Here is a 26344-nt window from a genome sequence, read left to right as displayed (position 1 = left end):
TTGAATTCCTTTGGGAAACATTTCTCCAATGTTTCATCCACTGCTTTGCACTTTGTTTGCAATAAAAAGCTACGATTTTTGTTTTCATGACAAAACAAAGTGCAAAGCAGCAGATAAAACAATGGAGCAACGTTTCTAGCTTGCAATGGAGGCTCTTGCGGGGGAATGTATTAAAAAATATTTATATGTGAAAATAAGCCTTGTGTGCAAGCTAGTTCCAATTCAATAATGACAACTTATGAATATGGTCTATTAAATATTCATGCTTCTCTTACTATTAAAACCAATGTTATTGTTTTAATATTGTTTTAAATGAACCTTTAACTTCTGATCTTTGGACCAGCTTTTAAAAGGAATTATTTTAATCAACAGCTAAGTCATCTTCATGCAAATTATCAAATTATCTTGTTCTTATACAGTCTGCAACATCAACATGAGGCAGTATTACATGTTAGTTTGCCATTTTTCAGGAGGAATCTGGATTATTTTTTGAGCTGTCTGCAAAGTTCTGTGAATGCTGTTGATCCAGAGACAGGTGGTGGAGAACTGATAATCAGGATTCCCAAGGAAGTCTTGGCTTGTGCAAATGGTTAGAATTCATCATTTTTAACTTGTGAATTCATGAATTTGATTATGGATCTTATTCTTGAGTTTTGTGATTTGTTTTATTTCTTGATTTGTCCTCAGAATGCCGTCAATTCCGTGTGAGTATTGAGTTTTCCCTAGAACACCCTGAGGGAGGAATCCAGTTTGTCATCCCTAAAGGAGAAGGCACAATGGCCCAGGTGAATACAGGAGTTTTGTGCATATAGAATGTGTTATGATTTCTGATTTAGTCCAGTACATTCAGATTCAGTTTTTCTGTTTTGTGTGTAATTTATTGCAGCGGTCAGCACACTTGTTCAGTTATGGATGTGCCAATTCTTCCAGGTAAATATTGAAAGTCATTACAACTAAAGATCTAGTCAGCATTTATCAAATGTTGTTTTGGTCATATTTAATTTGCTTTTTGCCTAACAATGTTGTGTATTTGCTTTAATGTTCATGAAAATGTATTGTTTCAAAGAATTTGCAAATAAAATCAAATTTCACATGCAAGCGGAAAAAGTAGCTTCAGAAAATTATCTGGAACAATGAGTGTTTTGGACTTGTACAAGGTTCTCTACAGAACACTCAACTCATTGGAAATATGAGGATTTAATTCTTGTACTCAACTTTTTCAATAAAAGTTCTGCAATAGTCAAGCTGAGAAAAAGAAAATACAACAATTAGTGCGAACGTCCGTTACTGAAGTAACAAGTCCTCGATGGAAATCTTACTTACAATTCTGTATCCTTTCTGAAGGCTGAGTTTATGAACTTCTTTACTTCTTGCTTGGTTTAGCAGACATTGTCTCTAGAGATTAATTAACACTTTTAAACGGGTCTATACTGTAGGGTGCGAAACAATGAGTTTGATAAAAATAACTTGGTAAATCATTATTAAAATAACAGCTCATTTTATTTATTATATTTAATATTATCAATGTAGGCTGTGGTTTCCCTGTGTTGATTCATACTCCGAGCTCTGTACATGGAACATTATCATCACTGTTGATAAAGATATGGTGGCAGTCAGTTCTGGAGACCTCACAGAGATGGTATGATAATCAAGGGCTTTGGGCATAACCAATCTATAATGCTTTTTAGATGGCTTTTTGTTGTTTTAGCTCGGATTCACGGGAGTTTTTGTATGTGGCCTTCAATTCCTCCAGCAAACATTGCTCCAATGTTTTATGTGCTGCTTTGCGCTCTGTTTTGTGATAGACATAGCTATCTTACCCACTAAATTATGGGTATTACTCCAAAGGAACTGCAAAAAAGTGAAAAGATTTCAGGGTAACATTTCCTTAACCATAATATTATTATTATCTAGACCCCCCCCCCCCCCCTCCCGTCCATAACTTTGCAACTATAAAAGCTATGACAATGAGACTTGGAGTATACCAGTACATTCAAAGATGTCTCCTTTGACATCCACAATGGGAAGTGATGACTTCATATGCCATGGTGGTCAAAATTGTGACCATATTGGATCCCGAAGTTTCATGGCATTTGCACAAATATTAAAAAATTATTCAGGTAGAATCCACCCCCCTGTCCTGTCTGAGACAAAACAACAAAAAGTGATCTAAAAAGCACCATAAGTCAGAAAAACTGTTTTAGCTTTAGAAAGCTATCCATAACACAAAGACAGATTTTACTGTGGATCACTCAGTTTCATTTGGAAAAACCCTCCAGCAAGATTATTCTGACTCAGGTATAATAGATTCACTGTTTAGGGTACTTATGTACAAACATTCTGATTTTTAGCTTTTCTGGGGTTTGGATGTCATATAAATTTCATCAAGTACGTGTACAAGTTTGTGTTATGAGTACATTTACATGTAAAAATGGCAGTTTTTAAATACTTATACTTACCATTCACATCTAACTGTTTTATTTATCAGAAATTATATACACAAACTCTTATGTAGATTGGATTTCTTATTTTAATGATAAACATTGCTTTTAACGACAGCACTGCTGTTAGATGAACATAAATGTTGGTTTTTACAAAATAAGCCACATTGTCTACATTAATTCCCTGTAGGTTTTGTCGGCAGACGAAAAGGGCAAAACCTATCACTATTCATTGAGTATTCCAACATCTGCTCCCAATATTGCCTTGGCAGTTGGGTAAGTTACAGTGTATTTATCAAATGGATAAGGGGGTTACTTTCTGCTGATGTTTTGAGCATTAACCCTTCATCAGAGCAAATGCAATGAAAGGCTACTACTCTGGTGAAGGACTAACGCTTGAAATGTCAGCACTCGAATCTCTTTACAGTGGCCAAATTACCTTTAGTTATCAACTCTGTTGATAAACCAAACATAAGTACTGTTACTGTATTTATCCCAGATTTTGTTTTATAAAAAATTTGAACCATGGATCAGTAAGCATGTTGTCAAACTAATTGGCAAACTTGGGCAAAAGGGGATAAAAAACATACATTCAAATTCTTCTCCACAATGTCTCTCTCTCTCTCCACTGATGCTGGAGTTGTTCCTAGAAGGATGTGTTTATCCAGTCAATGAGTCACTATCTAGTGGATAAAATGTTCTCTAGCAGGATGGCAACTAATTCACTTCATAAAGTTACCTGGTATTTGAGCAATGTGCCTGGCATATAAATTAAAAGGCTGAGGTGGGGAAGAGTGTGGTTAGACTGTGGTCTAAATATGTACAAATCCAGGAATTATTTTCTTAATTTGCAGACCATTTGAGATCCGTGTAGACCCCATCATGCCTGAAGTCACACACTTCTGTTTGCCTGGGCTACTTCCAGTTCTTAAAAACACCACTGCATTTCTTCACGAGGCATTTGAATTCTATGAAGAGTACCTCAGTTGCCGCTATCCCTACACCTACTACAAGCAAGTGTTTGTGGATCAAGCTTATGATGTTCTGGCACCGTATGCATCCATGACAATTTTTAAGTAAGTTTTTTCACCCTTCACTTGTACTGTATACTCTGAATTTCTGACTGGAAACTTCCATGGTAGTTCTCACCTCTTTGCACTTTGCACTTTTTCTCTTCCTGTTGCCATCACTGTTACACTGAGGGAGGTGGTGTGGCCTAGTGGTTAAGGTGCCGGACTTGTAATCCAGAGACCAGGTTCAAGCCCCATTCTGACCATACGCTATGTAAATAGCCAACTGGCCAATGGTTTGCCTCCTGCCAGTTTGGATTTTTAACAAACTTATGTTATGTTTAGTTTTTTTGTATAGTAGCTGCAATCAGCACTTTAGCACCATAGTGCTATTATCAGCTAAACACTTCAACACTTAAATAAAGTCATTTTTTTTGTTTTATTTTTTTAGGGGCCCCACCTTTAATATATATTTTTTTCCTTTTACTAGCTCAATCTTGTGTTATGTGTCATAAATTTGTCTCTTTTTCTTTCCATTTTTATTTTATTTTTATTAGCTTCGCCTAACAATATTATAGACACACACAAAAGAAAATACAAGATAACAGGGGGCAACAACATTACTATTATGAAGACAGGGACACTACAGCAGCACATGCCAATTTAACTGCGGACCGGGGAGGTTAAAAGAACTAACAAACAGTGAATGAACACGAATCACATACAACAAGGCATTTACCCTTTGTTTCATTTTTCAGTACTAGCCTCCTCCACTCTTCAAGGATCATTGACCAAGCATTTGAAACAAGGAAATGTCTTTCCCAGGCATTAGCAGAGCAATTCTTTGGATGCTATCTCTGTATACAGACATGGTATGCTGGAATACTTACAGTCAATATAGTGAATGCACACTTAAACATTAGTATTATATTACCTGGGCCAGCCTTGGGTTTGTTTGCAGAGGTCAAATGATCGAGCAAATGCATAAGGCTTTTGACTGGAATATCAGTGAATTGTCACTGGTCTCTCCAACTTAACAACTTTACTCCACACCCAGATGTATATGAAAGGTATAAACAATGAATAATAAGACCTGTCAGCTTTCTGGGAAGCATTTGACCTATGAGCTTGTTTGCATTGTTCTTGTTAGAAAATAGTTATCTTTTGGCTAAAAAGTAATATATGTCGCTTTTGCATAACACCTTTCAATGCAGCCCATTTCTCTAAGGTCGCGGCTGATGATGATAGAAAGAAATTCTTGTATCACTGGAGTGGGAATTGCTGTGAACATTCATGTGTTAATTCAAATCACTGGTCTTGTCACCAGGTCTGATTTATGGCTTGCCAGGGGAGTTGCAGGATACATGTTTGGTTTATTTATGAAAAAGATCTTTGGCAACAATGAATACAGGCATTGGATAAGAGAGGTTTGTATATCAAAACTAAGAACTAATCATTGACAAATCACATTCATTTGTTAGACCTTGCAAGCTGCTTCCATTTTTGTTATTCCTTTCTTTATAGTTCTCTTGCGGCAAAAATAGTTAGGAGACCTGTGGCACATTACCATTAATTGACTACAGGTTTGAATGACACCACTGAGCTACAATTTGAACAAACTGAAACATTTTCAATGCCCAGTAGTGCCATTTAGCACTAATTAAGAATTAAAAAGTCAATGTTTGCATGGCATTGTACCCAACTGGAATTGAAATTTGAAACTTTTATACACCTCAATCTCAGGGAAGAAAAATTGCTATGGAACTTTTCTTTTCTTTTCAAGCTAATAAATAAATTCTATTGTATACACTTTAATAGATTCAATGTCAAATTTGTTGTTGTATTAATTTTCCTACAGGAATCCAAACAAGTATGTCATTATGAAATGCAAGGTCCAGGGATCCCACCTCTTCACAATTCAGGATCAGTATCCATGCTGAATGCCGCAGGCTCATCCTCAAGTCAGGGACCAGATGCCCCCACTCAGGGAAGCCCTCATTTGCACCCTCATCTGACATCAGGAAGAAACCTGGAGGTCATCTGGAGCAAGTCACATCTAGTTATGAGAATGATTGAGATGCGCATTGGACAAGAACCTCTGCTACAAGTATGGTCTATAATTTGTTGTCTGTCTCTAGCTACAAAAGGGGAAATAATCTTTTTGAACCAGTTCCAACTTTGATTGTTTCCTTACTACAATGTGAGACGCAACTGTTGAGACTCTTTTATCACACTTTAATTTTTCAATGTTAATATTGACACTTCTAGAAAGATGGAGAAATATGCCCCATTTTTGATTTGTTTCAACTCGTTTTTTTCAGGGGTTTTGTAGGTTATTGACCATTAGTGTATTAGTAGAAGAGTTGCACAACATAGTGGTTCTTCTCTAAGACTCAGTTTCGTTTAATAGCTGTTAAATATCGCACAAAGAGGCATGCTTTCTGGACCATTGTCATCTGAAAAGGGGTGTACTTTACCTAATAGTCTGTGTAGGGCGTGGGGTTTGCTTGTTTGACCTGAAAAGAGGAAAATATATTGGAGTATGATCTAAAACAGAGTGTACAAAAGTCAGATAATTTGGTCCGACCCAATCTGTCCTTAATATGTTGTACTTGGACAATTCATTGCATGCAAGTGCAGCATAACATCCAGGTGGTCAGGTTTCTACTTAAGATAGGAATTAGCTCATTTAGAATCATTATTGTCTTCCCAACAGGTATTTAACAAGCTGTTGTCACTTGCCAACAGCGCTGCTCAGCCCAAAGCAGACTACAGTCTCTGGACAAACCTGTTGCTTTCTACCAGTGGGGTAAGATTTGAACAAAACAATCTTGGTCCTAAAATTAATTAAATGCAGTTTTTAAAGACATTTGTAGTAAGCTACTTCAGAGTGAAGTGAACTAATCTACTGACTACTTTATTCCTATTTTGTTTTTGTAACAGTTCCTCAAGTCCATATCAACAGTTTCTGGCAAGGATATCAATGTGTTTGTGGATCAGTGGATGTATCCTTTCTTGGACTACTTTCTTGAACTATAATCAATAAATCGCTATTTTATAAGGATTAAGTTTCCTTACTGTCTAATAAGGTTAACTAGTTTTTCGAGTATTGAGTGATTAGCCTTGTTTCCAGGGCCTGAACATGCTTATTAAGCAAAAGAAGCTTTTCATCAGAGACTGAACACAGATGAATCTTTCTGGTTAGCTCAACAGTTGACATCAGATTTGATTGAGTGCCAAATACTACTGGGGATGTCACTTTTGAGAGTCTAATCAATATTAAACAGTTATACCAACATTGATCAAAGAACTCTCATTTTTACCACAAATTGACCAGAAGTTGACAGCCACTTTGTTGACCATCTGCCAAATCTTTCTGAAATTTCACCAAGAAATCAACAACAGTAAAGTTAACTACTTAAACACTTGGAAAGAAGAAATGGAAATAATGTCAAATTTAGATGTAGCTTAATACACCTTGGTAATTTCTTGACAATAAATTTTCTTGCAGCTGATCTTTGTATTATTTGATCCTTGATACAGACTCTTGACTAACATTGTAATGAATGACACACTAGTGTTGTTGACTAGCTGATTTTCCAGCAGTTATTAGTTGTTTTGATATCCTTATATCCTTAACCTGCTCTGTAGTTGTCATAGTGGTGTGGCCAAATTCCATGGAAATTTTGTTTTCAACAGAAAGCGTAACATTGTTGAGCTTGAAATCAAGCAGGACATGTCACGGGGCACTGCAAAATATGTGGTAAGAAAAAACATCAGTTACTGTATTACTAATTCAAGTGGTCTCATTGCATTTGACGTAGAAAGAACATACTCCTAATGCAGATTGGAGTTGAGATTGTATGGGACAATGTTGATTGAATGAATGGATCTTGGGACATGTATCTGGCATCCCCTACAGATTTTGAAGGGGCGGACTACATCATCACCAACTTGGTAAAGGAGAGATTACACACTCCCTAATCTTTGATTATTACTAGTATACACCCATAATACTTTAAGCCCCCAAAAATGCGCATTCTCCTCACTGTTCTGCTATAATTTATTGAGATAATTGTTTGGAGAATTTGTTTTAACATAAAGACATCTCATCTTTGGTGATCAATTCCTTTATTCTCATGACCAAGAGGTGATACCATAAGGGAAAACTAGCTCCTGATCACTTTTCGGTCTTAAAGGCTTGGCTTTTACGTTACAGGAGCCCAGGACCTAAACTGTTTGCTGAAGTATACTTTTTAAGCAATGTTTAGATTGTTGATCTTTTCTATCCTTAATTATTTTGTTGTGTATCAATTTGTTAGATTTTTATTTAGAGGACCCTCCTGGAAACCTCCTTTAAGGGATTGGAGGCCTCCTCGTCAAATATTTGTTGTAATAATAATAATAATTATAATAATTATATATAATTATATAATAATTATAGATTAGGATGCACGCGCACTATGTTATAATAATAAATATAATAATAATAATTATTATTATAACATAGCGCGCGTGCATCCTAATCTAATTCCTATTGGCGTCATTATGGTACATTTCTCAACATACGCACGGCCGTGCGTCCATCCGATGACGTGTGCAAGTCAGATGGGGGAAGCATGCGCGCGCTGTGTTTTTAAAAAACTTTTACAGAGAAACAACACCATAAAAGATCTATGTTTATAAGAGCATGAAGCTTAATGAAACGTTAAGATTAAACCGATATGAGAAACCATTTCCGCTTTTTTTTTACAGAGAATTTTGTAATTAATCTGGAACAAAACCCGTTTTCCAGGAATCATTTACTTTATTTTCACCATGTTATAAAAGAATTGGTTCATGCTTTTAGCTGTGCGTATATCGAGTTATGGAAGCACTTGGGAAGTTTGGAGAGCACTTCCCGCGTGCATCCATAACTCGATATATGCACGCTAAGCATGAACCAATTCTTAATTATTATTATTATTATTATTATTATTATTATTATTATTATTATTATTATTATTATTATTATTTCACAGGTTTGGCTCCTAACTTTTTGGCCTTTCACTTTGAGGGCAGAGTGAGCCTGCTCCGTCAATTTTTTCTTAGGCAACTATGTTCTATGGCTTCCATTGCTGTGTGTAGGTCAAACATTTCCAGCCTTTGTTTGGTGTGATTGTTTCCTTGTAGTTGATTGATTTTCTTATTCTTGTTGTTAGGGTCCCCTGACAGTGTGTATCCAGGAACTGGATGGCTCATTCAATCACACAGTGCAGATAGAAGATGTGTACAGTCGGCATGAGCTGCCATGCCACTCCAAGAGTCGTAGGTGAGATACTGATTCATTGTATATGAACGGTGGCAAATGGGCTTTCAAAAACAATGTGAGTCTAACAAAATGTTAGTTGAATTTCACCGTTTTTGTAGTCTCACATTTTGAGCAGTACTCTACATCTTGTACGGGTGCTCAATATTTTGGAAGTTATCATAGACTTTTGAAAAAAGTCTGTACAAAATGGATTTTACAAATGTTAAGTATTCTCTGGGTACTCCAGTTTTCCTCCCTCCACAAAAACCAACATCTTCAAATACAAATTCGACCTGAAACGCACGTACACCTTCAAATGAGCTTTGGTGCTCCGTGGGTAAATAAATTACCTTTTTATGTAATTATTGTTATTGTCCTAAGTGAATTTTACATTTTCTGCTAGTTGGTTTGCTTTTTCTATTTCTGCAGTTCTTAATACCAAGACTCTCACTGAAAATTTGCTGTAAGGAGTTTAAATATTTTTCTTAATTTTTTTGGCATGCTAGAAACAAGAAAAAGAAAATTCCACTGATGACTGGAGAGGAAGTTGATATGAACCTTGATGCAATGGAGTAAGTATGATACTGTTATGACAACAGGCTCCAGGGCCACAGGCAGCCCACACCACCAAAGCTAATCTCCAGTGTTATTGGGATGTTACTACCCAATTCAACTCAGTTTTGCCTCCTTCCTTTGTGAAATGCTAACTGACATAAGGTTTGCCCAAGAACTTAGTTGGTGTTAGACTTTCTCAAAGTCCGTTTTCGTGGGAGTCCACTCGGCTTGAGGCAAGTCTAAGTTAGTGTCAGTGACAAATAACCTTTAGTACATCTGTGTGGAAAGAGACAATAGGGTCATTTATATGAGAGAAAGAAGCCGCATCTTATCTAAGTCGCAAACTTACCGTATAAATGCAAGGAAAAATGACATAGGGCACGAATTTGCTAAGTTGCAGCTTAGGTAAGTCTAACCTTTGTATAAATGTGGAAAAGAAAACTGTTCCTTGCCTAAGAAAACACAAATGCAATTTTAAAATAGACTGAGGTTAACCCACCAACATTCAGATTCACTCTACCTCCACAAGCATTTATTGGTAACAATATCTTTTAAGGACGGTGCCTACTATTGTTACTGCGCATACGTTCTGCGCAACTTGAGATACTCGCGTTTCCTATGGCTTGTGCCTACTAATACAGGAATATTTTTGCACGGTTTAAAACTATACGGAGAAAGCAGAACTTAGTAAGTGCTCTTGGTATCCAAAAAGAAAATTTGGGATAACCATGCATTTTTCAGAGATAATAAAGCTTTAATTAGGAAAAAAAAACGCCGTACATTGCTTTGTATTTTTCTGTTTTTTAGAATAATTGTTGCTTAATTATCTCTAAAAAATGCGTGGTTATCCCCAGTTTTCTTTTTGGATTTCAACAGCCCTTGTTAAGATCTGCACCGTCCTTAATTTTTATGACTTGTTCTTTTCTCTCTCTAATCACAGCTCTGATTCACCAGTGCTGTGGGTTCGTATTGATCCTGAGGTAACATGGCTTCGTCATGTGACATTTGAACAGCCTGACTACATGTGGCAGTACCAACTCAGACATGAAAGAGATGTTATCGCTCAGAGCGAGGTACTGAATACTAGGGAATACAGTGATTCAGATACGGATGAAATCATATCGTGTGGCCATTCAAATGAAAGCTATTGAGTAATATTTTCCTGTGATGCTGTTTGTTAAAGGCTGTGAAATCCTAAAGTGTGAGCGTTCAAATGAAAGCTACTGAGCAGTACTTCCCTGTGGTGCTGTTTATGATGCTGTACAAAGTGGTTCTAACTTTTGAGTTGGTGTATTAAATCCTAAAGTGTGACCATTCAAATGAAAGCTACTGAGTAGTACTTTCTGCTGTTTATTATACTGTACAAAGTGGTTGTAACTTTTGAGTCTGTGTATTAAATCCTAAAGTGTGACCATTCAAATGAAAGCTACTGAGCAGTACTTCCCTGTGGTGATGTTTATTATGCCGTACAAAGTGGTTCTAACTTTTGAGTCTGTGTATTAAATCCTAAAGTGTGACCATTCAAATGAAAGCTAGTGAGTAGTAATGGTGTTGTTTGTTATAGTGTGTAAGTTGGTTGCACTTGTTGACACTGTGAATTAAATCGGCTTAAGTGTCACGACCGTTCAGATGAAAGCGTCATAGTCTAAGAAGATTTACAACAAAATGAAATAAGTGCAAATATGGAGAGTGGGCTTCAAAAGAGTCGTAAGAGAAAAAAAAAGGAACTAGTTTGTATTGTGAGACTAAAAAATTTGTATGTTGTTACAGGCGATTCTGGCGTTAGAGAAGTTTCCCAGTCAAGCTACCAGACAGGCATTGATAGACGTCATCAATCAAAATGAGTGCTTTTACAAAGTGAGACTTGAAGCTTGTTTTTGTCTCGCCAAGGTGAGGGAATATACAGCATGGCACTTCTTTCTTGGTAGCATTATTTTATACTAAACTTGTGATCATTTACAAGGCTTCATAGTTAAATCCCACCTTTGCAAGAATTTTTCAGGGTTTTAGTGCAGATATGACTGGCAAACTGTCGTTCGTAAGGCCAAATCTCCACAAATTTTGCCTTAGCAATGACAAATACTTCCAGTACGTCCAGCAATGGCCTGTTTAGCCAGGAAACTAGACTCCACGTTCAATTGAGTGTGCTTTAATTCTGGTGATAAGGTGATAAAAGAAGCAGAGACCGATACAACGTAGAATTACTTTTTGAAGTGTACTATATTTCGGCTGGCCAAACCAGCCTTCTTCAGGGACAATGAGAATTTGCATTGGGACATGTGCTTATATTACAAGTATTTGCGTAATAACGGAACTACGTAAAACTAAAGAGATTGACAGTATAAAAGATAAAACAAATGAAATGAAAAATAAAAGGGGAAAAAAAGCTAGTAAATGTCTTCGCGAAAATTGAGGCCATGTGGAAGAAGTATTCTGCTTTTGAGATTAAAAAAGGCTTCCCTGGCGTTACGGACTGAGTATCTGTTGGAGTAGACTTTTTCTGTGGGTATTAATTGCATACCTTGGGATTAATCCTGGTGCTATTTTTGAACAGGTCGCCACAGCTTGCGCATCCAGTTGGACCGGTCACACAACAATGATTGGAATTTTCAGGAACATGTTTGGATCACAATCATGTCCACATATTGTCAAGTACAATGACTTCGCAAGTTTCATCACCTATTTTGTGCAAAAGGTTTGTTAAGTAATAAATTAACTCCATTTATAATGAGAAGGTGGCGGAAATGCTGCGCTGAGAATCTTAACAATAAATCCCTCTTACTAACCGAGTTCGAAGTCCGTACCGTAAGTTATGGACCGAGTTTTTTTCCCGTTGATTTATGGCCAGCGCGCTTCGTGCTTGGACCATAAATCAATGGGGAAAAACGATGATCCGTAACTTACAGTACGGACCGAGGAAAGGAAGTTAGTAAGATATTTATTATATCTCTGAGGTTAATCGGGCGCGCGGGAAAGGAAACTTTCAAATTTAGCAACCCTACAGTGAAATACGGCCCGCAAGAGACCTCGCAAAATTGACCAATCACACCGCGCGTACTAACTGAGATATAATAAACTACCATATTGTTTCTATGGATAGTTCCTAACCATTGAACCTTGGGAACTTTTACTTTGACAGATAAGTTGTTTGGCGGCGTTTCTTTGACTGAAATGGTTTTCTTGATTTCGAGCCACAAACGTATTTGACAGATGACATTACCAGACCCGAAAAAATTCCAAAACCTTAAACAGCGTAAACCTTTGGACATTATGTAAAGCTGTGATTCATGAGTTTCTGGAAATTTTGAAAGTTTCACATTACTTACTTTGTAGGGCAGTTGCGTCAGGTTATTTACAAACAAGGCTTAATTTTCTGATCATATGGCAACCAATATTATTAAAAACTGGATCATTGTATAATGCAATTCCAGGCATTTGATTGGCTTAGCGGCCACGGTATTTGAGCCATTATACCATGCACAAGAAATAGCGACCATTTTAATTTAAAAATTGTCTTCTGGTTGTTCTTGCAAAGCGAAATCAGCAACATCTAGCAATATTTCTTGATTGTTTTTAATAAAAAATATTGCACTCACGATTGTTGGAAACGAGATGATTAAAGCCATCTCGGTGCTTTCGTTGGCTATCTATGATCTTGTATCCAACCTGTGCTTGTGGAATAATGGTTGACTATTCGTTTTTTTCTTCAGACTCTGCCAGTTGCTATCGCCTCTGTCAGAAATGTCCATTCCCAGTGTCCCCGTGAAGTTCTGCAGTTTATCTTGGATTTGATCAAGTACAATGACAACAGGATTAACAAGGTATATCGAGCTGTTTATTTCATGGGTACATGAGTACTAAATCGTCCTATTGTTGACAAGATAAACGATATTGTTTCTGCCTCGTCCCCAGTAGCCTGCGAATACAGCCGCCTCTCATCCTCTCATCCACAGCCGCACGCTCCTCGGGGGCCGGGAGCGATGAGAGGTGGCTGTATTCGCAGGCTACGTCCCCAGTTGCTCGCTCGAAACTGTAGCGGACAGCAGCAGGTCCGCGGGGAAAGATGGGCAGGGGAGAAAAGGTGAAACCCCCGCTTTGCTTTTTTCCTTCCCATAAGTCCCCGCTTCGCGCTAGTTCCCATGCCCTGCCAGCCCGTATTCGCACTCATTCCCAAACTCCCTGATTATGTTATAAGGAAGGGAGGAGACTGTGAGGCAGATATTGTTTTACTGGAGAAATGTTCTTCTTTGCATTCTTTTATTCAAGTCACTGACATTTATCATGCCTTCCTTGGTGTGCTAAATCTATATCAATCAATTTTATTGTTCTTTCAGTACACAGACAGTCATTATCGAAGCTCTCTTATTGACGCATTGGCCAACACTGTGACACCAGGGGTCTCCATGGTAACTACTAACAGGTCTGTATTAGTATATCTTCTATTAACATTAAAATGTGTAATGTATAATTCCATGACCAGATGATTAAATGCGCTCTACAGTGTAAGGACACTCCAGATCGAATTTGAATTTCGAAATGTTGGTTTTTGAGTAGAAGGGGAAAACCGGACTACCCGGAGAAAAAACCTCTCGAAGCAAGGACGAGAACTGACAACAAACTCAACCCACATATGACGCCGAGTCCTAACCCTCTTATCCGAGTCCCTATCCCCCTTATAGGCACTCCACTCAAATAATGGGAAACAAATAATCCAAAGTAAGAAAAATCCCAACTGGCAGGGGAAAGATCAATTGCCTATCCGGAATTTGTGTTCTGAATCAGAGCACGTGACATACTATCTCTTGGTGTAGTATACACGTACTAAAATTATACGATGAACTAAAGTACCTGTCGATTTCCAGTGATGGCAAAACGGTGGTCAAGTTAACAGAGGAAACGCAGCTCATCTTAGGAGAAGTCACTCGGCAGCTTAATTTAGAGAAGCTTCTTCCAACCTACAGATATGTCGTGTCTGTCAGGTGAGTGTCCTGTTTGTATCAATCATTTCTTTAGCGCTTTCTGTTGGGAGGCCTCATGTAAGAAACACGTCTTCACTTAGCCTGTGGGAGTGTGTCGATTGAAAGTCTTCCCGCACTTCGTTTGAGGTTTTCTAACCCTTTTAGTTGAAGGTTTTCCCGCGCTTGGCGTCTATTCAAAGTTTCCCCGCACTTGGCATCTATTCAAAGTTTCCCCGCGGTAGCGTAAAGGTTTTCCTGCGCTTAGCTGTTTGGTTTTCCCCTCGGTAGCGTAAAGGTTTTCCCGCGCTTGGCGTCAGTTCAAAGTTTTCCCGCGGTAGCGTAAAGGTTTTCCCGCGCTTGGCATCTATTCAAAGTTTTCCCGCGGTAGCGTAAAGGTTTTCCTGCGCTTAGCTGTTTGGTTTTCCCCTCGGTAGCGTAAAGGTTTTCCCGCGCTTGGCGTCAGTTCAAAGTTTTCCCGCGGTAGCGTAAACGTTTTCCCGCGCTTGTATCTATTCAAAGTTTCCCCGCGGTAGCGTAAAGGTTTTCCTGCGCTTAGCTGTTTGGTTTTCCCCTCGGTAGCGTAAAGGTTTTCCCGCGCTTGGCGTCAGTTCAAAGTTTTCCCGCGCTTCCCTGCACTTGGCGCCAGTTGGAACACCTGTTGCATGTTTTACTGCGCTTGGCACGATTGGCGGACATCGGTTTCATTCGTGTTATAGTGATGTAACTAAACCGAGCTGTTTAATTTTATTACAGCTGTCTGAAAGCGCTCAGAGTGTTACAAGTGAACAGTCACGTGCCTCCAGATCCAGCCGCTTTTGAATATTACGCTAGGTGGGTCCATTATTTAAACAACTGTTTCAAAAGCTATGTTAGCTCAAATAAATTATTACTCAAGGAATTAAGACTGGTCTTAACGATCGATGTTTTATTTTTCTTTTGTTTAGCTATGGTCATTTTGAAGATGTTCGTGTGGCAGCAATTGACTGCCTTGTGGACCTCACTAAAAGTGAGTTTAATCGTTTATTTCTCTTTAATAAAGCCTCTCATGTAACCAAGTTTGCTTTGGAGAAGTTTACATTTACTTAATTTTGTTTTCTTTGACTTAGCAAATGGTCTTCAAGGTTTTTTCAAGGTTTTTATAAGTATGCACTATTTCAATGGTTTACAAAAAAGGAAATTACAATATATAAGAAAAGTAACATAAAGACAGCATTAAATTACATAAATGTGAAAAGTAAACTGTGCGCAGTGACCAAAGGAGCTTAGGCTTTTGAGTTGGTCACTGCCACGTGCAACTAACTGGCGTATAACGTGCAACTAAATAGAGCAAAAAAAAAGTAAAGAATAATAAAAGTGCAATAATAGAAACATTAAAATTGCAATAATAGAAACATACTACAATTCTTCAAATCAGGGATACAATAACATCAAAGTAAAAATAAAAAGTCACTTTTTTAAAAATAGCAGAATTGTTACCTTTAAAGACTTGGGAATACTGTCTTGAAATAATCTTACTCGATTTCCAGCATTAAAGCAGCGAGATTTAAGAAATCTAATCAGTAGTATGCAATTTCAGTTTTCCATAAAAGCGTTCTTCCAAAACTTCGTTATATGAGTTTTAGCACGTACGCATGCTCAAACCTCAAAACGTACCACATGGAATACACCTGTTCACAGTTATATGTGCATGAATGACAGTGCAGTTCAGTCAGATATTGAGTAGCTGGTTGCGAAAGGGGCTGCCTCATATGGCTTAGGGGTCAGCAGTTCCCTCCCTCACTGTCTTGTCGTCAGGCAAGGTATCGTTACCGAGTGAAAAATGTTCTCCGCTGGCTGAAGAGACCTTTTGGTGCATGGGGTGCTCTTCTGTCAGGACTGTTGTATTATTTCCAAAAAAAAAAAAAGAAAAAAAAAGTTGCGAGATTAAAACTTATGTTTTAAGTATACCATGTGAAAGACAGCCGGTCTACGGCATACGAATGGATTAATTTCCTTTCGCTCGACTTTGATTTCAATGAAAATTGGCTTTTGCGTTTTTCACACGTAAATATTTAAAGGGACAGTATCACGCTATTTTAGTAACACATTGAAAATCGAAAAGACGCTATTCTGTTGATAGCAGCCAAGATATAATGACCAAAATTTCAATTAAAGACTATCAGAATGCAAGAAACTATCCAGGGATAAAAAAAAAATGAAAATGATGATTATTCTAGAAAGTGACGCAGGCATACTCGGAAAAAAGAAATCCGAGTGCTCCTATCAGGAGTCGAACCTAAGACCTTCCGATTACTAGTTCGGATGCTCTACCACTGAGCTACAGGAGACTCGCGGGAGCTAAGGCCATTAAACTAGGTTCATGGGACAAACATCCTGCATACTGCTAGGATTTGAATGCCGAAATAAAAATGGGTTCAAATTTGAAAACGTCGGGCCGACGTTTTCAATCTTCGCTGTCGTAATCGGTTGTACTACAGAAGGATTCACGTGTTTCAGACATTTGTTCTAATTTTCGAAATTTTTCAAATTTAACCGATTTCGATAAAATTTTGGCTTAAGGTAGCTAATGTCTAGGAGATACTGTGTGGAAAGCTACTGTCTTGCCTGCCTGCACATGCATTTTACATCTTTAAATTCGTCACTTTTCCATACATTTCCTTATAAATTGGAAACCGCTGTAATTTTTTCCGGTTTTATTGTACTGATTTGAAATTTTCTAGGTGTCCTTATTTCGTTGAGAATAGGCCTTATCACGGTTTTCGACGCCATTTTGACGGGTAGGCAAACAGGCTTGAAACAACAGTGTTTGTATGGAAATCCGATGTCAAATAATTTTCATAAAACATCGCTTCTGAAAAATTCATGAATTGGAAACTTTTGGCACTAGGAAAAGAATTTTAAGAACAAAATTGGAGGGGTGTAGCTGTGACAGAAAGCGTCCAGTCGTGTTTTGAACTTTCCATACATTTGTCTGTATAGCGAACCAGCCGTGAACTGCTACTAAAAATAGTTCGCGGGAAAAAATACAGGGAAATGTATGGAAAGTTCAAAACACGACTGGACGCTTTCTGTCACAGCTACATCCCTCCAATTTTGTTCTTAAAATCCTTTTCCTAGTGCCAAAAGTTTCCAATTCATGAATTTTTCAGAAGCGATGTTTTATGAAAATTATTTGAGATCGGATTTTCATACAAACACTGTTATTTCAAGCCTGTTTGCCTACTCGTCAAAATGGTGTCGAAAACCGTGATAAGGCCTATGAATTTCGCTTTCAATCATTTCGTCCTACGTGGCCTAAGGTCCAAATTTAACGCTTTAACCCTAAGCTCAAAAATGAGCCTTAAATAGCCACTTTTCACCCTTTAACCCATAATATCAAAAAACAAACTCTCCCAACTTGTCCCCATACATTTCTTATGAACGTGGTGTGGAGAGGGTATTAAGAGCGGCTTTCCACAAATATCGACCGAAATCAACTTTTGGTCGCACAAGTCAAAAAATCGATTTAGCTCATATTTTGCTCATAGGTAGGCCTTAGTAAGAAACAAAACGTGCTGCAGTTAGTTTTTCCAAATACGGCTTCCTTACGCGTAAACAAGCGAAAAACGATTTTTAATTCGGTTGAGTTCAAAATGGGCGGAATTTTCCTTAACTTTGACCGGCCGCGTATCAATCCACAGCCAGTCACGGATCATGAAATAACATCTATATCTTTTCTAGGTCTTCGTCTTCTGTTCTACAGAAAAAACATTCAAAACTTAGGTTACTTTTATGCCCGAAACAGATCTACAACATGCTATAAATGCAAATTTTTCACAACCAAATTTTCGAACTGAAATACCGGCAATTTTACCCATGGGCGATAACTTAGATTATCATAAAATAACCTTCTATGGCTTCACTGTCTACTTATCAATCATAACATCAACACAAAAGTTTGGGTAAATTATTTTAAGTGACCCGCAGGGCCTCGAATTTATCACCTACCCTGTCGAAAATCTGGCATTCGCATTGTAAACAATGGCGTGACATAGCCGGTGACCGCGAACCACGAAAGCCAAAAGAGAATCATAAACGTGCGTCAATTTGAGACACAAAGGTACGGAAACTAAGCTGATACCTTAATGAAAAATCAAACATAAGTTTTGGCCATCTTCTTCATCTATTCCCGCTCGATACAAGCATATTAGTGTATCGACGACGAGGTTTTCAGTATTTCATGATCATTTCATGTACGTTTTAACAAGAATTTAGCATCGAATTCTTCATTAACCCGCACTGGAGTTATTTCTGTACTCTTACCTTCTGAGTAAAAAAACAATCCAGTTTACGAATTAATAAACATTTCCCTCTTTTTTTTTTTTTTTTTTTTTTTAATAAACAACTCGAAAGCTACACTGTTGCGTGACAACCATGAACCAGAAGTGTCACCATAAAGATTTATATGTTTCCGCAATGTCTCAATGTATGTTTCAATGTAGCCTCCCACGCAGTCGTTTTTAGGGGACTCGTATTACCTCCTCCCCTTACCCAAGCGCCACATTCCTTTCCCATTGTTTTACTCCCCAAGCACCCTAGCCAATCACCATCGAGGCATTGTTTAATGACATCAAATCAAATTGCTGGTTACAATGGTCGCTTCCGTTTCCCGCGAGCTTTGTACAGTGTCTATCTCTGTTGCAGTCTTGAGAGATGCGGGAGTTAAGTTGGAATATATATATATTTTTTCACTTCTGGAATGGCTGGTCATGGCTGAAACACCAAAACAAATATCGAATGTGAATACAAGCGCCTCTTGTGCGACGATTTGACGCTGCTGGGAGAGTCAAAATCTTCGAGAAAGTGTAATCGATCTTCCCCGCCTGATCGAGTTGACAATCGGTGAAGATATCGCCTCTTACGGGTGCGGAAACTTGTTTGTTTGTACGAAGTGCTACGACAGACTAACTCGATTCGAGAAAGCAAAGAAGAATGTAGAAGGTATCAAGGGGAGATCTGCAGTATTTATCAGTTTATTAAAGACTATTAAACGGAAAGTTAAACGACAAAGAGCCGATCAACTTGTGGTCCTCGTGGAAAATGTCGCACATGCCCCCGAACAAATTGCAACAACAAAGCGAGTTTCAACTGCAAAATCTTTAAAGTTTACCGACATATCGGGTAATATTTCGGTTTCCTCCACACCGACAAGGTCGACAAGATTGAAGGCAAAGCTTGATAAATATTAAAGCGACTTTGCGTTTACAACCAGTCGGCAAATTGACGAAAATATCGCTATTTCCCGTCACAAATTTTTTTATTGCCGTCAGTTGATAGGCATTTACACGAGAAATTTTGAACGTAGGGCACACGGTGCTAAAAGCTCACGTAAGCTCGGTCAAGTTCTGTCTCCGTTGTGTTTTTTTTACTGTTCCCGCGAGAGGCGTTCTGAGGTCAAGGTCAACCTTCCAGATTTTAGAAGGTTCACTGTGATTGGCTTAGCGGCGGAAAGGAATGTGGCGCTTGGGTAAGCAGGCGTTTGTGGGGAGGAGGAAATACGATTCCCCTAAAAACGACTGCGTGGGAGGCTAGTTTCAATGGGGATACAGACGATTTTAAGGGGCTAGTTTTCGTAACTAATGTCCATTTGATTCCATGCTTTCGCACGTAGAATAAATACTCAGAAGCGGGCACATCATCAGTTATATTCGAAGACCAACAAAGTTAAATCATTCGTGACTTAATATTGTTGACACAATATTTTGTTTTAGTTCTTTTTCGTTTCTCTCCAGAAACAAGTCCTTTCCTATCTATCAGGTGTGGGACTTAATTAGCAAACGTACTGACCAAATTTGACGGCCGAAGTAGCAATAAGGACATGCTACGGCTGCTACATTTGGTATTTCTGTGTCTACCTTCTCTCCTATTTATCCAGGAATACCGTAAACTGCCGCGGCTTATAAGCCCTGGGGACCCGTTTCTCGAAAGACCCGGTAACTTACCGGGCCCGATAAGTGTCTTTGGTGATAAATGTTTCTCAACAGCTAAGCCCAAATCGTCATTGTCTTGATGTTTTCTGGCGTTGTAAACATGGCCCTCGTTCCCTACATCTCGAAAACCATAACTGACATGACTTGTGCTGGTCAATATTCTTTGTACAGGACACACTCAGGACAGCAGAGGTACTATCTCGCTGGACCTTGTTCTGTCTTTGCGAGTAAACGAACATGGCCCACCAAATATCGACTTAAAAGAACAGCAAACTATCATGCTCGCCGTTTTGTTTACAGTTCCTGACTGTTTCTCTGGTGTAATAATAATTCAATTTATTCATAGGTTAGCTCTGAAACTGCGACGTTCAATAATCTAATTAGTTAATTACGTTCATCCTCACACAAAGAATATTTCAGGATCAAAAAGCGCAGCAAAATAACATTATTAATAACACGAGTATTGACCACTATCTTGGTTTCATTAAATTTGTCACGGTTTTTATTGTTATTACTTTTTCCCTTAAACGTTCAGAATTCTGTCGTTTTGTTGTTGTTGTTGTTGTTGTTGTTGTCGTTGTGTGCGTGTGCTTTTTCACGTATATTTCACGCAAACGATGCAGTTCAACATAACAGTCGAAACTTTTAATCAGATTAATGTAGTTCAAATCTGCTGCGTTTAAACCATTTCTAGTTTAATTTATCCATGGCAGTGATAAAGAAAGAGGAAAAGAAATTTTCCAATTATTTGTTTTAACACAATAATATTCAGCCACAGTAACGAATTGGACTCCGCATCAGAGCGAATGGATACTCTGGAATTTCCATCTATAAAAAGCAGCCGCAATATATATTGGTCAGTAACGCTACCGAACTTTCGATCCAAAGATTTTTCTACTGCAAATGAAAAATGCTTCCTTTTAAAAATGTCGCTTCATTTTTTTCTTATAGGAAAAACTATTTGTACCCGTGACAGTCTGTCACGCTATCTTTTTTGCGAATCTCAAGAAAATGCTGATAAATCTGAATCCTAGCGGGTCATTTATTTTCATTTACCCAGAGCTTTTTTTTTTATATTATGATAAATAGGTATAAAGTGAAGCCATAGAAAGTCATTATAGGGAAATCTAAGTTATCGCCCATGGGTAAAATTGGCAATGTTTTAGTGCTAAAATGTGGTTGCTGAAAATTTCATTTATAGCATGTTCTTCTAAACCTATTTCGGACGTAAAAGTAACTTAGGTTTTAAATGTTTTCCCGCGAAACAGAAGAGGAAGACCTAATAAAGCAATAAATGTCATTTGAAGGTTAGTAACAGTCTGCGGATTGATGCGCGAGCCGTCGAAAGTTAAGGAAAATTCCATCCCGCCAAAAGCGGACTTTGAGCTCAATTGAGACAAAATCGTTTTTCGCATATTTACTCGAAAGGAAGTGGTATTTTGAAAAACTAACTACAGCTCAGCGACTACCTATGAGCAAAATATGAACGAAATCGATTTTTTGACTTGTGCCACCACTTGGTCGATATTTGTGGAAAGCCGCTCTTAAAATGCTGTTCCCGCCCTCCCACGAATTGTCCTGACCTTTTAAAAGGGATATTTAGGTAAGCTAACATAGTTTGATCTGTTTGGAATTGAAATTGTCGAAAATGTTAGACGACAGAATCTCATTCCCAAATTTACGTGCTGATGTTGGTATCGAAAAAGCTAGCTGACCTTTTTTTGTTGTTGTTGGTTTTTTTTAGTACGTCTTTGCCCCTAGAAAAGCAAAATGGATTAGTTTTCAGTGTTGCGAAAGTTTGAGGCGACCTTTCGCCAAAGGATACGCTAGTTTTTCTTCACAATACGAATCCGAATTTCTGAGGCGGGTGATGTCTTTCGAACAGATATTCCACCGTAAGGAACCGTCGGGTTCCCCTGTTCAAATGTGGCAAAAGGACTAGAATGCTAAAGTAGTGTATTGTTTCTTCTTTGACAATGATGTATTATTCATTAAGTGACACAGGTATACTCGGAAAAAAAATCCGAGTGCTACTACAGTGGAACCTCGATTTAACGAAGTCGCTGGGGACCGGCCAAATTTGTTCGTTAAATCGAGGGTTCGTTATATCGAAAACCTCGATATAACGAACTTGAGGGGAAACGACCAAAATGTTCGTTATATCGAGGTCATAGTTAATGATTGATTTGTAACACAGGTGACATATCTGCCACACAATTCAATGCAATTTTCGTCACCCAGAAGTGCCGCGTTTTGAGATGCAATTCATTAAGCATGGTGGCTTTCAGTAGCAATTATTTTCACTTTTGAGCAGACGCAGCTTTTGTTTACAAAGAAACGACACTTTCAGAGTAGCGATTTAAAAGTGTTGACATTGTAATTCGTTATATCGAGGTAGATTTAACGTTTCGGCTTCCGGATTATGTTCGTTATATCGAAGAATTCGTTATATCGAGGTTCGTTATATCGAGGTTCTATTCCATACATTTTACTGTAACTTTGGGACATATATCTAGGACTTCGTTAAATAGAGGTTCGTTAAATCGAGGATCTACTGTATCAGCAGTCGAACCTAAGACCTTTGATTACTAGTTCGGATGCTCTACTTTATCTCTAAGCGTAATTAAAATGAATGATTTGATTTTCAGCTGAAAGCCTTGAGAGAGGAATGAATTATCTGATTGGATTGATTGAAAATGATCCAGTTCCATTCATCAGGTGCGTTCTCCAACCTATCGTGTTGGCATCGGTTCGTTTGTATGAATCTGGTAACAATATTTTGGTAAGCTCGAATCGAAACGGGGAACAAGGTTTTGTTCAAACCGTTGGCGGAAAATAAAGCTAGTCTTAAGTAATTCTCACCGACATTTACAAGAAATTATACTTTGGTAGAAAGAGAAAGTCCGTAACAACTGTGAAAAGAAAAACTGCGTTTAACCTCCACTTGGGAAAACGAGAAAAAACTTGATTGTCTGCTCGCTTTGAGAAGCAGTATGATGTGTGATCTCCCTGTAGGAAAAACGAAATAAAATCCTCTGGGCCGGGTTGTTCGAAAGCCGATTAACGCTAATCTACGATTAGAAGTTAATCGAGGCTTTCATCTTGCTCGTTAAAAATGGTTTTGAAGGCTATTTTCGAGCTAAAGGTAAAGAAAAGTCTAAATGAAAACTGAGGGGCAAAAATCTTTTAGAAGAATCTTTATTGATTAGTAATTAAACTTGAATCAAAGTTTACATTAATCCAGAATTAGCTTAATCAGGCTTTCAACAACTGGGCCCAGGTGTTTAGAAGAGTTTCACCCAGTTGTAATAACCACAGGTGACCCAAGCTATTACGCAAGATGATCATCGCTCACGGCTTCAGCTTGGGGCGCCTGTGTAATAACACACAATGCTACAATTTTTCCTGCAAAATTTGGGAAAGTTTGTAATTTAAGACCAAGAAATAAACCGGTTCTTACCTTCTGAGTTTCGTTTTGACATCTACAGGCACTACACGCTTTGTTCACTGACGAAGAATCCTCCATTCTCAAAGAAGTCTGAGTCTCGACTGAACAATTTGGATCTGGTTGAGAGTTTGTGGCGATTAATCAAGTGAGTTTTAGTGCAGCAGTTTGCAGAACGTCTTTGTATGGTCATTGACCAGACAAACTTGACGATCAAACAAACAATATTAATTTGTTTTCATTGCTAAATTCCCTTCAGTATTACTCCTTGAAAATTGGGCCCTTCTAAAACGTTTGGTCCAATACCTACCCCGCAGATACTAGATGGTCATTTTATGGCACACGGACTAGACAATCTTGCAAGCAATCTTTACACAAATTCGGGATAGTTCAAGATTCAAGATTTCTTTTCCCGATATTTGTTTTGGGGGGGAGGGGAGGGTTATTTAAGGGAGAGGACCATGGTCGACAGGTGGTGGCAGCCTATTATCATAGTTTGGCTTCTCCCGTTATCCCTAAATTTTGGCGCACATGTCACGGCGTCACGCGTCGACCCAACTCAATAACAACTGGAAACCTTTATGCGTAGTTCACGTTCCCTGCGAAAGAAAGAACATTTGCGGATAAGGAGGGGATGGTGGTGTGCATACTTGAAAATCTCCCCCCCCCCCCCCCCCCACTCGACCCTCTTAAGGTTGTTTGAAACTATAGAATAATTTCAATAATACGTTGTTTGTTGCGGTAGCAGTATGTTTTTTTTTCTTTTCTAGTTCCAGTTCCTCAGTTGACGCTCGGATTAGGCAAGATGGCGTCGAGTTGTACAATGCATTATGGGGCCGCCTAACTCCAGGATGTGTTCCTCCGCAGGGGGTGAGTATGGGGCAACCGATGCGATTGTACCAGTGTTATCTGTGTGTTTACCATTTGCTAGAATGGTCCTGCGATTTCGGTTGGAAATCAAATTGATCATAAAATGTTCCAGCTACGTGGTGTTGTTGCCAGAGACACTCAATTGGGCACAGAATCCTTTCAATTTGTGTTCTGTTTGAAGACTTCTTCACTGGAAAGTAAGATAAGGGGGTTAGTTTCTAAATAAACTGTGGTGCTGCGTTGTTGGGGAAATGGAAACGAACGTCTGGTCTATGAGAATATCTGAATATCATTGGAAGAAGCTAGTTTGCGAAAACCTAAACTCTAATTTTGTTTGTTTTCTAGATGGGTATCGTAATAGACTTGAAGGAGCGAAAGATTATGAGTTTGTCGCCTCTCCCACCTCCTGTCTCTCCGGTAAGTTCTCAACTTCAACTACAGCTTGACGTCACAATAACGTGTAACTAAGCAACCTCTCTGGTAGGTATCTTTAACTGATCTTACATGACGGGCTGGCCTCCGAAGAAAATATCACACATGGCCTGACGACAAGACTGATTCTTACGGTAGTAAAACAAAGACGAACACAAATTTGAAATGTTGGAATATGAAGTAAATCGAGAAAAATATGATAAAACGTAGCTTGGAACTAATGATTGAAGACAGAGAAAAACAAGTTTAGCCTTCTGGTACGAGCGTCTGCTAGAGAGTGTCGGCTAGTCGGCAAATACCCAGTTGCCTCAGAAGAGCGCATGTAATGTGTGATTATCCGGGCAGATCTATTTTGTAGGCGCTGTAATCTGTCGATGTCTTGTTGTAGTAGACTGCTGTTAATTTTGCGTTTCAAGCCTAACTTATTTCGAAACGTTAAATTCTCTCCACTAATAAGCACGTCCGAAAACAAGCTCTCCCCCTTTAAATAAGCTCCACTGAAACGTCCTTCGATATAATAGGGCTATATTTGGGATTTTGTGAATAACATTAACGTTTTCTTAAGGGATCCGTGAGCGGTGAAGAATCCACTACATCAAGAAAAAGCCACAAGCGAAAAGCATCCAGGGCAGCCTCACCTGCAGGTTGGTAAACGAATTTAATGTAAAAGACTAGGAGATTACTTTCATTACAGAAACGAAGGAAGGAAAAGCGTTACAGTGAGGGTACACAACGGTACAATTCAATTAAATATTTAAAAATCCATTTGAAAGTGATGGTAGAGATTTTGTCCAGAGATGATTTATTCGGTTCCTTTCTCCTTGCATTCAACTTTCTCTTTCTTTTACTGGGAGAAGTCAGAGAAACCGTTTCAATTTACTCTTTGTCACGACACTAGGATCTCTATTTGGCCTTGAATTTTTCAAAACCTTTCTTTGGTTGAAAGCAATAGCTTAATACGTCCTCGCCTGATTCTTACTGTTCCTTTTGAATTCTTTTGTTCCACAGATCTGAGTCATTTGGATTCTCAACCGGGCACACCTATGAGTGTTGAGTCTGCAAATTCTGATGCCAGCAAACTCCGCCTCAAAATTAAGGTAATTATATTTTAGTTTCCAGTCCCTTTAGGATCTGCAGTTTTGTTTTTTTTTACAGAACTCTCTCTTGCTGCCTATCATTCCACTATTCCTCATTATTAACCCCTTTGCTAGAGATATTTTTACAGGTGACTGACGCATGAATGTAACAGTGACCTTAACCCTTCAATCCAAAACAATGACTAACATCTCACTTCTCCTTTCAACATTACCACTTGTTCAAACTACAGGCCATAGTTGATCAAAACTAAAGCAAATGATCACCAAAGATGACTTG

The 26344-nt window shown here is 38.4% G+C and overlaps 1 protein-coding gene across 1 annotated transcript in view; it reads left to right on the top strand.

The window, feature by feature from the left end:
* The window catches only part of LOC146485976 (transcription initiation factor TFIID subunit 2-like), a 30658-nt gene that overhangs the window by 2589 nt on the left and 1725 nt on the right, over nucleotides 1-26344 (top strand). The window contains exons 5-32 of the mRNA XM_085102708.1: nucleotides 471-589; nucleotides 688-785; nucleotides 887-930; nucleotides 1531-1639; nucleotides 2632-2717; nucleotides 3296-3517; nucleotides 4210-4323; nucleotides 4779-4878; nucleotides 5310-5558; nucleotides 6168-6260; nucleotides 6395-6456; nucleotides 7103-7214; nucleotides 8653-8762; nucleotides 9248-9313; nucleotides 10237-10369; nucleotides 11067-11186; nucleotides 11851-11991; nucleotides 13007-13117; nucleotides 13631-13716; nucleotides 14159-14275; nucleotides 15008-15085; nucleotides 15199-15260; nucleotides 22872-22941; nucleotides 23712-23816; nucleotides 24439-24538; nucleotides 24884-24955; nucleotides 25536-25614; nucleotides 25979-26067. Coding sequence (XP_084958834.1) covers nucleotides 471-589; nucleotides 688-785; nucleotides 887-930; nucleotides 1531-1639; nucleotides 2632-2717; nucleotides 3296-3517; nucleotides 4210-4323; nucleotides 4779-4878; nucleotides 5310-5558; nucleotides 6168-6260; nucleotides 6395-6456; nucleotides 7103-7214; nucleotides 8653-8762; nucleotides 9248-9313; nucleotides 10237-10369; nucleotides 11067-11186; nucleotides 11851-11991; nucleotides 13007-13117; nucleotides 13631-13716; nucleotides 14159-14275; nucleotides 15008-15085; nucleotides 15199-15260; nucleotides 22872-22941; nucleotides 23712-23816; nucleotides 24439-24538; nucleotides 24884-24955; nucleotides 25536-25614; nucleotides 25979-26067 — 2947 coding nt within the window. The remainder of the gene's footprint in view (nucleotides 1-470; nucleotides 590-687; nucleotides 786-886; nucleotides 931-1530; nucleotides 1640-2631; nucleotides 2718-3295; nucleotides 3518-4209; nucleotides 4324-4778; nucleotides 4879-5309; nucleotides 5559-6167; nucleotides 6261-6394; nucleotides 6457-7102; nucleotides 7215-8652; nucleotides 8763-9247; nucleotides 9314-10236; nucleotides 10370-11066; nucleotides 11187-11850; nucleotides 11992-13006; nucleotides 13118-13630; nucleotides 13717-14158; nucleotides 14276-15007; nucleotides 15086-15198; nucleotides 15261-22871; nucleotides 22942-23711; nucleotides 23817-24438; nucleotides 24539-24883; nucleotides 24956-25535; nucleotides 25615-25978; nucleotides 26068-26344) is intronic.

This window comes from Pavona decussata, unplaced genomic scaffold (assembly GCF_977016875.1).
Source record: "Pavona decussata unplaced genomic scaffold, jaPavDecu1.1 SCAFFOLD_23, whole genome shotgun sequence".
Classification (NCBI taxonomy): Eukaryota; Metazoa; Cnidaria; class Anthozoa; order Scleractinia; family Agariciidae; genus Pavona; species Pavona decussata.
This window is presented reverse-complemented; position numbering and strand designations above follow the sequence as displayed.